At 59.3% G+C, this 14,010-nt stretch overlaps 1 protein-coding gene across 3 annotated transcripts; it reads left to right on the top strand.

The window, feature by feature from the left end:
• Positions 1–4,231: 4,231 nt before the first annotated feature.
• LOC142063052 (transmembrane and immunoglobulin domain-containing protein 1-like) lies at positions 4,232–10,513 on the top strand. Of its 3 annotated transcripts, XM_075106381.1 has the most exons (7): positions 4,232–4,709; positions 5,443–5,772; positions 5,895–6,164; positions 6,358–6,417; positions 7,462–7,513; positions 8,222–8,327; positions 8,633–8,769. In XM_075106381.1, the coding sequence occupies exons 1-6, from the start codon at positions 4,634–4,636 to the stop codon at positions 8,286–8,288; spliced, it is 855 nt and encodes a 284-aa protein (XP_074962482.1). In that variant the 5' UTR covers positions 4,232–4,633; the 3' UTR covers positions 8,289–8,327; positions 8,633–8,769. The 3 variants fall into 3 exon arrangements, with proteins under 3 accessions (XP_074962482.1, XP_074962481.1, XP_074962480.1); XM_075106380.1 differs by lacking the exon at positions 8,222–8,327 and having other exon boundaries at positions 4,528–4,709; positions 8,633–10,513; XM_075106379.1 differs by lacking the exon at positions 8,222–8,327 and having other exon boundaries at positions 4,539–4,709; positions 8,637–8,772.
• The last annotated feature ends 3,497 nt before the right edge of the window (positions 10,514–14,010 follow it).

The following is a 14,010-nucleotide window of genomic DNA, read 5'->3' as shown; positions in this document are numbered from 1 at the left end:
GTGCAGGGGAGGCAGCAGTGGCTGGACAGCCCCCACGGTGTGATGCCCCAGGCAGAGGGGAAGCTGCGCCAGGGCCTGGACAGGAGCATGGCAGAGGGTCTCAGTTACCTTGGCATTTCTTCCTCCTCTCCCGTCAGGGCCTGGCCAGGGTCTCGTGGGACATCCAGTCTTAGGCTGAGGCTTTGAGCAGGGACGTGCGCCTGTGTTGGCTCTGCCCCGCTCGTCGCTGGCTCTGGTCATCACCTGCATCCGCCTGGCCAAGGGCACGCCGGCCGTCCTCACAGCCCTTCCTGACCCGCAGGCTGGTGGCGGGACCTGGAGGTAGCTGGGGGTGAGAGCCAAGGGGTAGCGAGGGAGGGACAGCAGGGGCAGGGAGGCTCTGGGGGAGCCGTGCTGCGCCCTGCTTTGCTGGCGGGAGTTGGTTAGCTTGGCAGCGGAGGGATGGATGAAGGGGGAAGACTGGGTCCGGCCCCACAAAGCCACAAGCATCCCCGGGAGGGATGTAGAGCCCTAACGCTGCCGACGCAGCCGCACGCTGCGTAACAGCACAAGGTGGGACTGCGACCTCCCGAGACATGCGTGCCCTGGGCAGGAGCATCCCCAGGGTCAGGCGGGGGGTGAAGGGCCAGTTCTTCCCTGCAGCACCTTCTCTGTGTTGGGCTCCCTCATCCCAACTCTTCGCTTGCCTCCTCCGACAACTGGTCTTCTCGCTCCCTCTAGTGGGATGGTGTCGGGCCTGTGCACACACACGCGTGTCCACGTTTCTCCTCTTGCATCTCGGTGTCTTCCTGGAGATCTTCCTCTGGCCAGGCTGGGTCGGGTCCCTGGTCTGGCCACCCCCCTCCTCCCTGCAGCCCTGTCCCCCCCACTGTTCCAAGTATGTAGTCTGGCACCTATGGAGGGAGCGGAGCATCCTCCAAGAGACAACCCAAAAGCCTTGGGGGTTTATCGGAGGGTGGCTTATGATGTGGTGGCTCAGTCCCTGCCCCTGAGGTTTTGTGCACGCACAGCTGCCAAAGGCTGTGAATTCATGGCCTGGGCAGATCCAAGCTCCCGTTTCCAGCTGGAGCACCCCCCAGCACTGCCGCAGCCCAGCTCACCCGCCCCTTGGGAACACCTTATTGCAGCTACTTTCACCCCAAGTCAGAGGTCCCGGCACAGCATTTCCCCTCCGAGGAGGTACAGGTCGCAAAGCCACTCTCCTCCCAGGTGTACGGACGCTGGTTAACCCCTCGTGGGACAAGCAGCTCGCAGAGCGGACCCTGATAACACACCACCCTGTGCATGGAGGCTGCGTCTGTTCCCTGGGGCGGCCGTGTCGTGACGTCTTGGGAAGCATCTGCTCTGCAGCCCTGATCCCCCACGAGGTGATCTCCGGCCTTGGCCCGCCTTGCTGGCCGGGCAGTCGTGGTGGTGACCACCCGGGCAGCCCTGCTGCCCTCCCACCACCGTTCTCTGCAGCAACCACCTCAGTGTGGGACTGCGGGGAGGCAGAGCCAGAAACCCGAGCGGGTTCTGACTATGCGAAGGCCAACGCAAGGGGCTTTGGGCTAAGCGGGTCTGGAAAAGGGGATAGAAAGCAGCCTGCTCCCTGCCTGCACCATTGATAGGCGTTATCCCCTGGGATGTCTCTTGGCAGAAGCAAGCTGGTGAGATGAATCCTACCTCCATCCCTGAGGAAAAGAGAGGTGGAAAAGGTGTCGGTGTTCGTTGCACTGAGCCCGTTTGCGTGGCAACGAGGACCATCGAGCTATGACAGGGCACGTCTCCCGGCTCTCTCCTCGCATCTCCGCTGTCTCCCATCAGGACCTGTTCAACCCTGGGCACGGCCCTTCTGATATCAAACATAAAAGATGCAAATCCCCAACCACAGCTTAAACTGGCCTCCGAACCCGAGCGCCAGGAGTTTCCTCAGCGCATTTAATGCGCGCACAAGCCTTGCAGAGCGGCACTGGAGGATGTTGGATCAACATCTGCAGCGCAGTGATGGGGCAGGGGCTCTCCTGGCTTTCTCCAGACAGATGCTGCCATGGTTTAATGGCAGCTAACCCTGAAGACCCCAGGCTAACAGAGGACACGGGCCAGGAAAACAGCTCCTCCAGCAGGGCCCCAAAGTGGCTTTACACCGCAGATTTCACTGGGAGCAGGATCAAGGCCAAAGGCAGTTGTACTGCGTTGCGCGTGGTTTTGCAGCTGCTGGCAAGGGTTTGCTGTCCCAGTGGGGATGGCGAGCCCCTTCTTTGTCTACGGGAAGATCTGAGGTCTCCCTTAACCCACGTGCTTTCTGGACTTGACTGAAACCGTCTCTTGGCCCAGACCAAAGCCCTGTGAAATGAGGCAACTGACCGAAAACAGCACAGTTGATTTTGTTGCGTTTTCCTCGACATGCTTTCCCTGCCCTCATCTACTCGGGAGAGGTGGCAGCTCCGGGGATGAAATCACGGGTGCCACAGCCATTCCTCTTACGGTACCAACTGCTGTCATCACATCATTGCTGGAGGTTTCTACCCTTTGGGTTTCATTTTTTAGGCAAATTCTAACTGCGGTCTACAAGGGTAAAGAAGCCAGAGGCCTGTCTGTTCTTCTACACACCTCTGACTGCTACATATATATGTATATATATGTATATATACACACACACTTTTTCAGGCGAAGCTTGCAGCATTGCTATACTTACAGGGTTTAACAGTGTCCTTCTAGTGGTCTCAGCACACAAACCACTATCTGTGTTTCACCAGCCACAGGTTCTCCGGGCTGGGCTTGTTCACAGAACATATTTGCTTCTCCCCAGGGTCGCTGGTTTGGCAGGGAGAGCAGCGGTACGAAAGCACAGCTGGCAAGCAAAGCTGCCCAGACGCTGTCTTGGGGGTCCTGCCCTCACCGTCCTGCAAAGGACCCATGGGGCCAGGGAGCATAGCGACGCCGTGGCCCCAGCACCCTTTTGGACCTGGCATTTGGGGTTTCTGACCGCAGTGAAGGGCTGTCAGAAGAGCAAGGCACGGCCACCTACACCTGGGTGTAACCTGGGTGTACCCCAGGCTCCCCAGCCTCTGCCAGCACCCACGGTTTCTGCAGCAATTATTTTCAGCTGTTTGTCCCTACTCCGGCTGCGCGTTAGCCGGTGCTCGCTCCGCGCGTTGGCCCGTGCACGTTCGCCAGGCGCAGCAGCTTGCGGGGAGCCCCGTTGTGCAGCGGGCTGATGCACAGCTGCCTGGAGCAGCAGCTTTGCGCAGCACAGGCGTGCCCGTGCCGCTTGTGGCAGCAGGTCCTCGCAACCCTTCAGTGCAGCGCGTTTTCACACATTCCGTTTGTGCAGCAGCTTTGTGCGTGTCCAGTTAGAGTAGCATTTGGGGAGGGGACGTTGGAAGGTCCCCCCAGCTCCAGCCCGCCCATCCCACCCTGAAGGCGTCAGGAAGGGACCGAGGGGACCCAGCCATGGCGGGTGTTGAGCTCATTCTGTTTCTGAAGCTGCTTGGGGCCAGGAATAGATGCCGCGGTGGTGTCTGAACCTGCCTTTAACAGGAAGCTCTCCTGCATGTGGGTTTCTCAAACCAGTTTGGCTTGGATTAGTTTTTTTTATATATAAATATCTGCAGGGTAGGTTTCGTCAGACATCAGGCCACGCAAAGCACCGCGTAAGGTTTTGCTGCAGCAAAACATCTCTGTTCGTGCACCCTTCACCGCCCTCCTAAGCTGCTACGGCGATGGAAACAATGTGGGGAAGGGGAAGTAAAAAACCCCACCCGCCTTGTACTTTAACTGATAAACCTGTGGGAGCAGCGGGAATCTCTGCGGCCTCCCCTGGGCAGGCAGAGCCGTTTCTCAGCTCCAGCCCCGTCCTCTTGCGCAGCCCTGCCTCCAGCTGCTCCGGGAAATTATTAAAAACCCGTTCTTTGCTGCTGCACGGGCTCCTCGCCTGCCCTCCGCGTCCTGCAGAGACCCGCGGGGCCAGGGACTATCGCGTCGCCGTGCCCCAGCTCCCTTGTGGGCCTGGCTTTGGGGCTTCTGCACCGCGGCAAGCGGAGCGGGAACGCGAGGGGCGGCCGGAGGCGCTGCTGTGGCTTGGTCGGTGCATGTTGGGTTTGGGCGCCCTAGGAAGGAGAGGGGAGGGGAGAGGAGAGAAAGGGGAGGAAGAGGAGGGGAAGAGGGAGAGGGAAGGAAGAGGGAGAGGGAAGGAAGAGGGAGAGGGAAGGAAGAGGGAGAGGGAAGGAAAAGAAGAGGACGAAAGGAGAGGAGAGGAAGAGGAGGAGGACGAAAGGAGAGGAGAGGAAGAGGAGGAGGAAAAGGAGGAGGAAGAGGAGCAGGGGAAGAAGAGGAGAGGCAGCCCAGAGGCCCGCCTTTCCAGCCCCTCCCATCCCCCTCCAGCCCCTCCCATCCCCCTCCAGCCCCTCCTAGCCCCGCAGTCCCTCCCAGCCCTTCCCAGCACCCCCCAGCCCCTTCCCGCCCCACCACGCCCTTCCCAACCCCCCAGCCCCTCCCAGTCCCCCCAGTCCCCTCGCCGGGAGGGGGAGGCGGGGCTGCAGGAGGAGCCCCGCTGTCCCGCCCGCCCCCGGCCCTTCCCGCCGTCCCGGGGCGGCTCCCGGCAGCGGAGGGTCCCGCTGGCTGCGGCGGAGCTGCCGCCGCTCCGGGCCCGATGCTGCCCCCCCCACCCCTCCTCCTCCTCCTCCTCCTCCTCCCCGGCAGCCCGGCGGCCGGCCCGGCGGTCACCGGTGAGTCGCAGCGCCGGGGGGGCGGTGGGGGGTTGTCGCGGGGCCCCGGGGCCGATCGCGCGTGGGGGCCGGTCACGCGCCGGGGTGGGGGTGGGGTGGCGGGGGGCCGGAGCACCGCGCGTTTTGGGGGCGTTTGGGTGACTTGCGGGGGGGTGCGAGCTGCGGCGGGAGCTGGAAAACTTTCCTGGCCCCTTCTATAAAGAGCAAAGGCAAGTCCCGGACTTGGGCGCTCCTTAAGCCCGACTTTTCCCCGGGCAAAAGCTTCCCAAGGAAGATCGGGACAGGGCTCGCCGGCTTTCCTGTCCCTTGAGCGCAGTTCCTTGGCAGCGATCCGACGGGAAAGTGCCTGTGCGCGGAGGGGGCTCCTGCAGCCCAGTCACCCCTGGGCTTGTGCCCCGGCAGAGCCGGGGGGGGGGGGCGGGAAAGGTCCCCCTGAGCCGGAGCTGGGAGCGCTGGGCTCTCGCAGCCGTCCCCAGCTGCTGGAGCTGTGCGGACACACGGTGGGCCGCTACCGCCAGCAGCTGTGTTTTTCAGGTGAGAGATACGAAGGGAACTCGTAGGCAACCGTCGGGACCTTCTGCCTTTCCATGTCTCTGCTTAAAGCCAGAAATAATTAAGCCCGAGCTTGGCTGTTGGCAGAGCGGCTGAGCCAGGGAGGGTTTCTGCGGCTGCCTCCCAGGTGGGTGAAGTTGAGGCTCTTTAGCTGCAGAGCAATATCTGATTTCTTTTTCAGCCCGCACGCTTTCTCCATGCTACTCCGCTGACCTCAGGCCGGCTTCGGAGAGGCTTGTCTCGGCCGTGGGCTGCACTGTGCTTTTGACAATACCGCCGCTGAATGCCACCGAAGCTGTCTTCTGGGAATACAAAGCCGGCCTGCAGGAAGGAGTCATCGTCAATTATGCTTTCGACAGACCCGCCAACACGTCTCGCCCCTACAAGGATCGCACGAGGTTCAACGAAACGGACTTCTCGCTGCAGATCGTGCTGCAGCAGGGAGACGACCGGCTCTACCGGTTCAGGTCCGAGTCGGAGGCCACGGGCTGGTTCCAGCTGCGCGTTGTCGGTGAGTGTTGAGATGGCAAAGCCTCTGCCAGAGGGCTTGAATCGCTGCGGAGGAGGGTGCTCCGGGTCTGGCGTCTGGGCAGCCGTGGGTTTGAATGCTGACAGTCGCTCTGTCTCTCCCAGAACCGCTGTCGGAGCCAGAAATCGTGGGCAACTCATCGGTGAAGGCAGGAGGCAACACCAAACTGGTTTGCAATGTCCAGGAAGGGAAGGCAGACTTGTACTGGTGGAAGAAGAACGGGGAGCTGCTGCTGGGAAGCGACCACATCCAGTTCGTTGACAATGCCACCCTGTGCATCGTTAAAGCCTCGATGAACGACAGCGGCTACTACGCTTGCGTGGTCCGCAACGAAGTCAGCCAGAACGAAACCTCCTTCCTGCTCCACGTCCAGAGTAAGTGGGGTCTCTTCCTGATGCCCAGGGAAAGAAAGTGGGGAAATAGCCCAAAAACCCATATCCTCTCGCCCGGTGGCTCCATGCCCCTGCGCCGAGCGTAACTGCCCGGCGGCAGGTTTTTGCTTGGAGGGTGTGAGTAGGGGATTAAATTCAGTCTGGCCGCAGAGATTGTGGATCCTCTCCTTCGCAGACGCTGCGAACGTGGTGTTGCCCGTGGTCCTGGCGTGTGTTATGATCGGCTTGCTCGCAGGTGAGTACTGGGGCCGACTCTACCCTGGCTTTTTGGCCGGCTGCTGCATCGCTGGTGGGTGCTTCGGCAAGTGCCGCCTGCGAGAAGGGATGGGGTGAGAGGGTCTGTGCTGGCGGACGTGGCACGTCCTTGCTGGGACCCGGGTGTCCCGTGGGCAGGGGCTGCGGCTTTGTCACTGCTGTCATTTCACGCAGGGTGTCCCCAATCTGAGGAGGTGGTTTTGTCCTCCGTTGCCTTCCCTTTCCTCCCTGCTCCCGGGCGTGGGAGGGAGGGATGTCATGAAAACGCCACTTGCGTGTCCAGAACAGCCACGAGATTATACTTTACTTTCCTTGTCTCGGTCAACCCCCGCCAAGTCCCACGGGCACGGGGGGGTGTCGCACATCCCTTCTAGGGTGAGAGCACTGAGCCCCCCCAGCGTAGTCTGCGGCAGTTTTCTGCCCACAGAAGGGAAATGTGCTTCCTTACCCAGCGCTCTTGCTTTTCCTCCTTTTTTGGAGCTGGAGAGCATTTTTTCCGGCCTATCCCCAGTCCCTGGCAAAGTGGGGAATTTAATTCTCAGATTGCCAACTGGAAACTTGGAGGGGGGAAAAAAAGGAAGAAACACCCAAGTCTGGACCTGAGAATAGGATCTGGCAGTGGAAAATGGAAGTAGGAGGTTCTCCCTAGGTGATTTATATGTATGTTTTGCTATTGCACAAAGTTTTCAGGTATTTCCTGTGAAAAGCCTCCAGGCGCTGGGTAGGTGCTGGAGGAGCTCATCGGTGTGTTCCTGCTCCCGTCATCCCCGTGACGCTCCCCTTGTGCCTGCTCACACCTGGCCAGAGGTGGTGGCCGGCTCCGCTCCCCGGCCGTCGGCTGGGTGGGGGCGATCGGTGCCCGTGGGGTGGGGGATGGCCAGGGGTGGTTTCCTCCAGACCCCAAACACCAGCGCCGCCTCAGGGAGCGCCGACGGGTGCTCCCGGCTCGAGGTTTCCCTGCCGAGCGTTGCCTGAGCACCATCTCTAGGGCGTCTAATGGAGATGACGGCTGGTTTGTCCCCAGGTGTCTTCGTCTGGTGCAGGAGAAGGGACCGCCAGTATCACGATGGCTGTAGGTAAGATGCCTTTATCCCGTCCCTTGGGGGTGGCCCTGCTCCTCCAGCCACAGCTACAAGCCAAAATTTGGCTGGAACTGAGTAAGCTGGACAAGTGGGAGGGCTCGGGCTCCTTTTCCAGCCTCTCCTGGCAGATGTAAGGGGCAGCTGAGGGGTTGCTCTCCCCGCTCTAGGGGCTCAGAGGATATGCTGCCCCCCCATTTAGTCCCCACTGGGATTTGATCTGGGAATACCCTCAATTCCGCCCCCAACAGCCCGATAGTGCTGGTTATCTCCGGCAAAGCAGGCGCTGGGCAGCGTGGGCATCGCAGCTCACCGGCAGCCGGGAGCCTCCCAGTTCCTCCTGGCCCATCGTCCACTTGCTCCATCCCCCGTTCTCCCTCTGCACTGGCTTTTTAATTCCCATTACACATTTTCTGAAGTCAGGTGTGCTGGAGTAGTAAGTGGCAGTCCTGCCCCAATTCTTCCCATTGCAAAAGCAGTCAAAAACTCATGCTATGTTTTTTGTGAGAGCAGAATCTTGCCCGGAGGGGAAATGCTCAGCTTCTCCAAAGCACGTCTGTGGCTCAGACGGGGCCAAACTCTGGTTTCCAGTAATGCTTTCCAGATTGGCGTCAATCAAGCTGCAGCAGCCTCCGGGGCGGAGGATGTGCAGACCCACTCTGAAAAGTGCTCCTTAATGGCTGGGTTTTTTTGAATTCTCCAAAGGGCTCGAGAGGTTTCTGGGAAGCGAGTGATTCTCAAAATCTTCTCAGAGCTTGCTCACTCTATGTGACCACAAAAAGCTCAGGCTATTAACTGAAGCTTCCTGGAGGTGAGGACAACGACACGATCCCCTAAGGGTAGGAAACCCCATCCCACATTGTGGCCGGTCAAAAATAAGAGAGGTCTCAGTTGTCTTGTGCAGCCAGGCCCCAGAAAACCCCTCCGAGAGATAAGTTGGCTGGGGTAGCTCCTGAAATTTGGAGTCGAGCACAAGCCCAGACCTTCTCAGCACTGCCACCGCCAGCACGCGACGCCTGCAGCTGCCTGAGGCCTCGGAGGGGGTCTGAGTGAGGGGCACGTGGAGGATCCACACCCAGGAGATGGCTGGGACGGAGCTCTCTCTTCTCCTTGCAGGTAGAGCGTGAGCGGCTGTGCCCTTGCTGCCTTCCCCTGATGGTGGTGGTGGTGGGTGCTGCGTGGGGAGCCGCCGGCCGTCTGATGCTGTCCCGACCTCTTCTGGGCTCACCTCTGAACTGCTCAAGCTGCTGAACCCCACAGAAGTTTGTAAAACACTGGCTTGGACTATTTCCGTGTTGTCCTGCCCTTCCCCAGAGCCCCTTGTGCATCCCCGGGGGAGAGGTGGGCCCATGCCTGGAGGCCCGGCTGCTGCTGTGCTCCAGCCTGGCTACGTCTCCCAGCTTCCTCCAGAGGCCGTGCCGGGTAGGTGCTTGCACATGGGCTGGAAGGAGCCACCGTCCCTGCCGGACAAACACACGGTCCTGGGGCTGCTGGCGAGTGCCGCGGTGCCAGGGCTTGAGCCCCTCACCGTGGCCGCCTGGTGCGCTGCTGTGCCTGGCATTGCCAGGGCGGCTCGGGCTGAGGCCGTGGGCATTCTGCTCGGTTTGGCCCTCGGAGCGAGGAAAAAAAGGGCAAGATTTTGCTGTCCTGTGCGCTGGGGAGTCCAGGAGATGAGTGGAGCCAGCGGAGGGCGGCAGGGATGGAGGAGCAGCGAAGCAGTTTTGTTTTAGAAAGCAAACCCCAAAGAAATCCCTGTGGCCGGCTGCGTTAGAGCCGTGTCGCAGCCCGGTGTGGGAGGCGTAGGGATGTTCCCGAGCCCACCTCCTCTGTCTTCCAGCCTCAGGCTCCAGTGGGACCTGGAGACATCCCTTCCTCTTCCAAGCACTAGCCGCCTGGGTCGTACGTGTGCCGCTGCAAGCTTGTCCTTCCCTTTTGCCACTGCTGCGGGTGGTGGTAGATTTGATCTGGTTCGATAAGGCCAGGGCAGCCCTGCTTCCAGCCCCTGCCACTGTTGCCTCCCTTGCCCATGCTGCTTCTGCAAAGCTCTTCTGGGTTTTGCTTGTGAAGGGGTCTTTATTAGTTCTTGTAGTTGAATTACTTAGCCTGGAGGCTCAACTGGCATCTTCACCCTGGAGAAAACTGGATGCTCTCCCAGGAATGCTGGACCTCCCACCGTGCCTTGCTCAAGGTCAGGCCGGGGCGTTTGCACCCATCTTTTGTTCTGATGGGGACAACCCCAGGTCCAGCACCCTGTCTGAGCCGGTCCCCAGCACCTCTGTGGGGGGGCGGGCATTTTGGGTGCCCTGGTCTAGCCACTGGATGGTCACTCCTGCCCCAGAGCAGCTGGTGGCTTGGGGACCTCTCCTTGCCCCGAGCCACAGTCAGCAAAGGGAGAGCGTGCTTGGGTCTTGCCTGGAGACCTGATTCTGCAGCAAAGGGCTCTCCTGGCCAGGGGAGCAGCGGGTTTCCCTCTCCTGGGGGTTACCCCTTCCCTGTGGAGAACAGAAGTGCACCTGGGAGAGGCTCAAATTGTATCCCGTGGCGGCAGCAGTCGCTAAGCTGTCCTACGCCACTTTTCGGGGCAAACAGGAAAATTATGAGAGAAACTGGCTCGTGGCTTGACCATCTTGGACGCTGCCTGCTCTGCCCCTGCTCTGGCTGACGGTGCAGCGAAGCTCTGTCCCTGGGTGACAGCCGGGATATAAAGGGGCTGGCAGCAAAGGTCCATCTCTCAGCCTGGGATTTCATGTTGCAGTTAATGCGTTAAAGGGAGCAGAGCAGTTTGGGTGGAGCAAACTAGATTGCAACCTCAGTTTTAAGCCGCGATGCAGGTTGTCAAGTTCCCTGTCGCACTTGCAGGAATAAAACGAATGCAGCCACAGGTTTTACAAGAAACACTTTCCTCAACTTTTTGGAGAGTCATCTGTAAATCATTTTGGAGCTGCTGTGTGTTTTTTAATGTCTGTTGCTACTATTAAAAGTGTGTGTGTTATCCCAGCTGATACTCTCGTGACCTTCAGGGGTGGGAAATAACCCCTCGGGGGTTCCGAACGCCTGCGGTAGCGGAGGGACGTGCTCCCCGCTGCCGGACCCTGCGTGGGCTTCAGACTTCGCTGGCGGGTTGCAGCTGGTGGCAGACCTTGGAGATGCTGGGTTTAGCCCTGCTGTGCAGCCCTGCAGGAAGAGCTGCCGTGCGCGGGGAGGACATTTGCTACCGCTGTGGGACTCCTGCATCCCCATCCCCTCCCTCGCCCCGGCAGCCCGGCTTCTCTGGCGGCGGCCGCAGCTTGGGGAACTGAGCTGGGGTTAAAACCAAGCCGAGAGCCTTGCTCCAAAGCTGGGTGAGGATATTTTTAACCTGTATCAGTTCCCTGAGTCATCGGGACCTGGCAAGCAGCCGCCCTGGCACGGCCCGTAGTCCCAGCAGTAGCTGGACTTGTAAGAAGATGCCAACCAAGTGAGACGGGGTCTGAGGTGCCTCTGGGGTTCACCCTGTGGGTGCTTTTCAGGGGAGGTTTTAGCTTCGAGGTTAATCTGGTGGCCTTTGTGTGTGGGTTCATGCATAGTAGCTGTGTCTGTGATTAGAAAAGCCTCCTCTAGGCTGTAGGAAATACCTCTGTGCATTGTAACAGCTAAATGTAGTGGGGAAAATAGCCTTTGGGAAAGATAGAAAGGATAGGCAGAGTTTAAATGTGCCCTGAGTAAATAGGTCCCTGCATTCGTATACCGGAGCGTGAGATGCGCGGGGACGTACCCGTGGAAGGGATGTTGCCAGCATCCACCTCCTCTGCGTCCTCGTGCCCGTGCCTTCGTGTCCTTCCCTCGTGTCTCTCTTCCCCCTCCCTGGGAAGCCTTGGCGGCGTAACGCACCGCACACCTAACTAGCGAAGCTGCCAGCAAAACACTGTGAAATTCAAACATTTTCCTGTAGCAGTGTAGAGAAAATCTGAGCAAGCACTTGTCCCAGGCAGCAGAAGCATTTTGGCACGCTCAAGTTTGCCAAGCAAACAAATTACTACTGGTAAAGCAAGTATATATTTCAAGTTACTCCCAGAAAAGCAAGTATTTCAAAGTACTCCCTAATTACCACTACAAAAGCAGCAAGTATCTACGTACCTACATATCTGCATCTTCATATTAAAGTGTGTGTATCTATTATTAATTTATCCTATGAATACCTATATATATATGTATTATTTGGAATGTTATGAGTTGCGTGCTCATCACAGCACTCCCAGGAGTGAGGCCAGTCGATGATGGACAAAGGCTCCCTGCAGGGATGACCCATTAGTCGGGCAGGCATCCCCCGGTGGGGGTCCCGTCTCCTGTAGCGCAATTTTTGCAGGCAGAGGCTCCATTTTGGGTAGAAAGCGAGTAGTTTTAATTCCATAGCGACATGAGGGGGCGTAGGACACCAGTGCTTGGAGCAGATGTTCCTATTTCACCCGGAGCAGCCCATAGATGATGATGTTTTCTATTTTACCCAGACCAATCTTTGCTTTCTGGGGCTGTTTCTCTATTCCTCCAGCTGAAGCAGCCACTACCTGTCGCTGATTCCTACCTTCCCAGACTGTTTCTCACCTTTTTTGACCGATTTCCTCCTTTCTGGATGATAAGTTTGTTGTTGTCGTTTCTTGTTTTTGTGGTTATCGAGGCTGTCTGGGGCTGTTTCAGGTTCTCGGGTACCCAGCTACACTTCAGATGCCAGCTGTGCTCCCAGCGCTGCTGCTGGTGCCCAGGCTGGCAGCGCCCAGGCTTGCAGACATCTGCTCTCAGAATTTCAGCAGGCGTTTTCTGTCAGTATTTTTCTCGTTATAACCTTGATGGCTGCTCCCATCAGCTGCTCCCACCAGTCCCCACCCAGCACTGGCACCGAGTCCTTACTGCACATCCCACACAGGATGCAGGGTGAGATGACACAGATAGTTAAGAACAGCTTTAATAGGAAGCTGGGGCAGACGGCGGTGGTCAGGGCTTGGTCAGGCAGGCACTGCTTACACACAACTGGCCCCTTTTACCCTCCTCCACTCGACCCCTTCCCCCAGCCGTTCCTTAATACGTTTTGCACAGTGCCACATCCGCCCTCAAATAACCCGAATCCTCATCTTCCTCCTGTTTCCCCTCTCTTACCAGTTGCAAACTCCAGGTTTGTCCTCTCCCAAGCTCTGCCTGTCAGATCTTGGTGGCCCATCAGTCAGTGGCTTTTTGGTCTTTGGCATCATCTCCCTTCGCACCAGCGTACCTGGGCTGCATCGCCATGTGCTTTTGTTTATCCCGTCCCCCTTTGCGCCGGCAAGGTCCTTGATCAGGGAACTGAAATGAGCTGGGACAGGATGGCTGCAGCTCTGGCCCCCTCCCCAGCACCTGGAGCTCACTGAGAGCCGTTTCACGGGGTTTGTAGCTCGGTGTAAGAAATCCGTTATATTCCAGCTAATGGCTGGAGCTCGCTGGGCTTGCCGTGTCCCTCGCCCTGGTCCCCACTGCGGGGGTACAGTGACACGCAGGCTCCCAGCCCAGTGCTGGCTGGCTGGAAGGATGTCTTCCTCCTTACTACAGGGCAGCAGCCCCTGCTGCCAGCGTTGCTCTGGGGCGCAGCCCTTCCCTGGCCCCCGAGCAAGCCAAGACCCCAGTGGATACCCCAGAGGTACAATCAGCCTGCCCAGCCTTCGCTGCCCCGCGCCTGGCCCTGCCATCACCCCTCCTCCCCATCCTCCTCCTCTGTGTGCTTTGGGTTCAGTGGGGGCAAAAACTGGGGAAGTCTCAGGTCTTGCACCCCGGGGCTGATCCATGGCATCCCAAACTGCTCCCCGTTTGCTGCCTGCAGTTGCACTCTAACAGGCAAGCGCTGCTGGATGCATGTCCCTGCCCCGGGCTTTCCGTCCCTGTCTGAGCCACACCGGCGGAGTGCCAGCCTCCGGCTCCGCCACAGCCCTGCCCGGCTGCGCTGCTGGTGGGAAGGGGTCCCCTGCACCCCAAATCCAGCCAGGGAGAGGGCGGTTCCTCCTCCAGTGAGGAGGGGCACCCGGAGTGCAGCCTGGTGTGCGTATGCGGGGACGAGGGGTGTCCCGATGCAGCCAACAGGGTAAGTGAACGTGGGAAGAGCCCGCTGCTACCCACAGCATCCCTGCCGGCACGGCTTGGTGGGGTGGGGGTTCGGCAGGGCCACGGATGCTCCCCAGCTCAGGCAGGGGAGGCAGGGCTTGAAGTACGGAGGTCGAGGGAGGTGGTGGTGTGGGGGGGAAGCCCCCCCCAGCCAGGGCGCAGCACCCAGCACCCTCCTGTGGCTTCACAGCCTGGACGGTTCCTGGCTGCACCAGGGGAGACCTTGATGCCCATCCCAGCCTCGCAGCGCTCGGCAGCCAGCAAGAAGCAGGTCCAACTACAGGGTGAGAAGCCGGTTTCTTCCCAAAACAGCATTCCCCATTCATTGATGCAAAGCAGCGCCCAGTTGGGGAGCCGAGGGCAGAGGCAGCTGTGGGAAGAGCAGCAAAGCC

This window comes from Phalacrocorax aristotelis, chromosome 11 (genome assembly GCF_949628215.1).
Source record: "Phalacrocorax aristotelis chromosome 11, bGulAri2.1, whole genome shotgun sequence".
NCBI classification, from domain to species: domain Eukaryota; kingdom Metazoa; phylum Chordata; class Aves; order Suliformes; family Phalacrocoracidae; genus Phalacrocorax; species Phalacrocorax aristotelis.
This window is presented reverse-complemented; position numbering and strand designations above follow the sequence as displayed.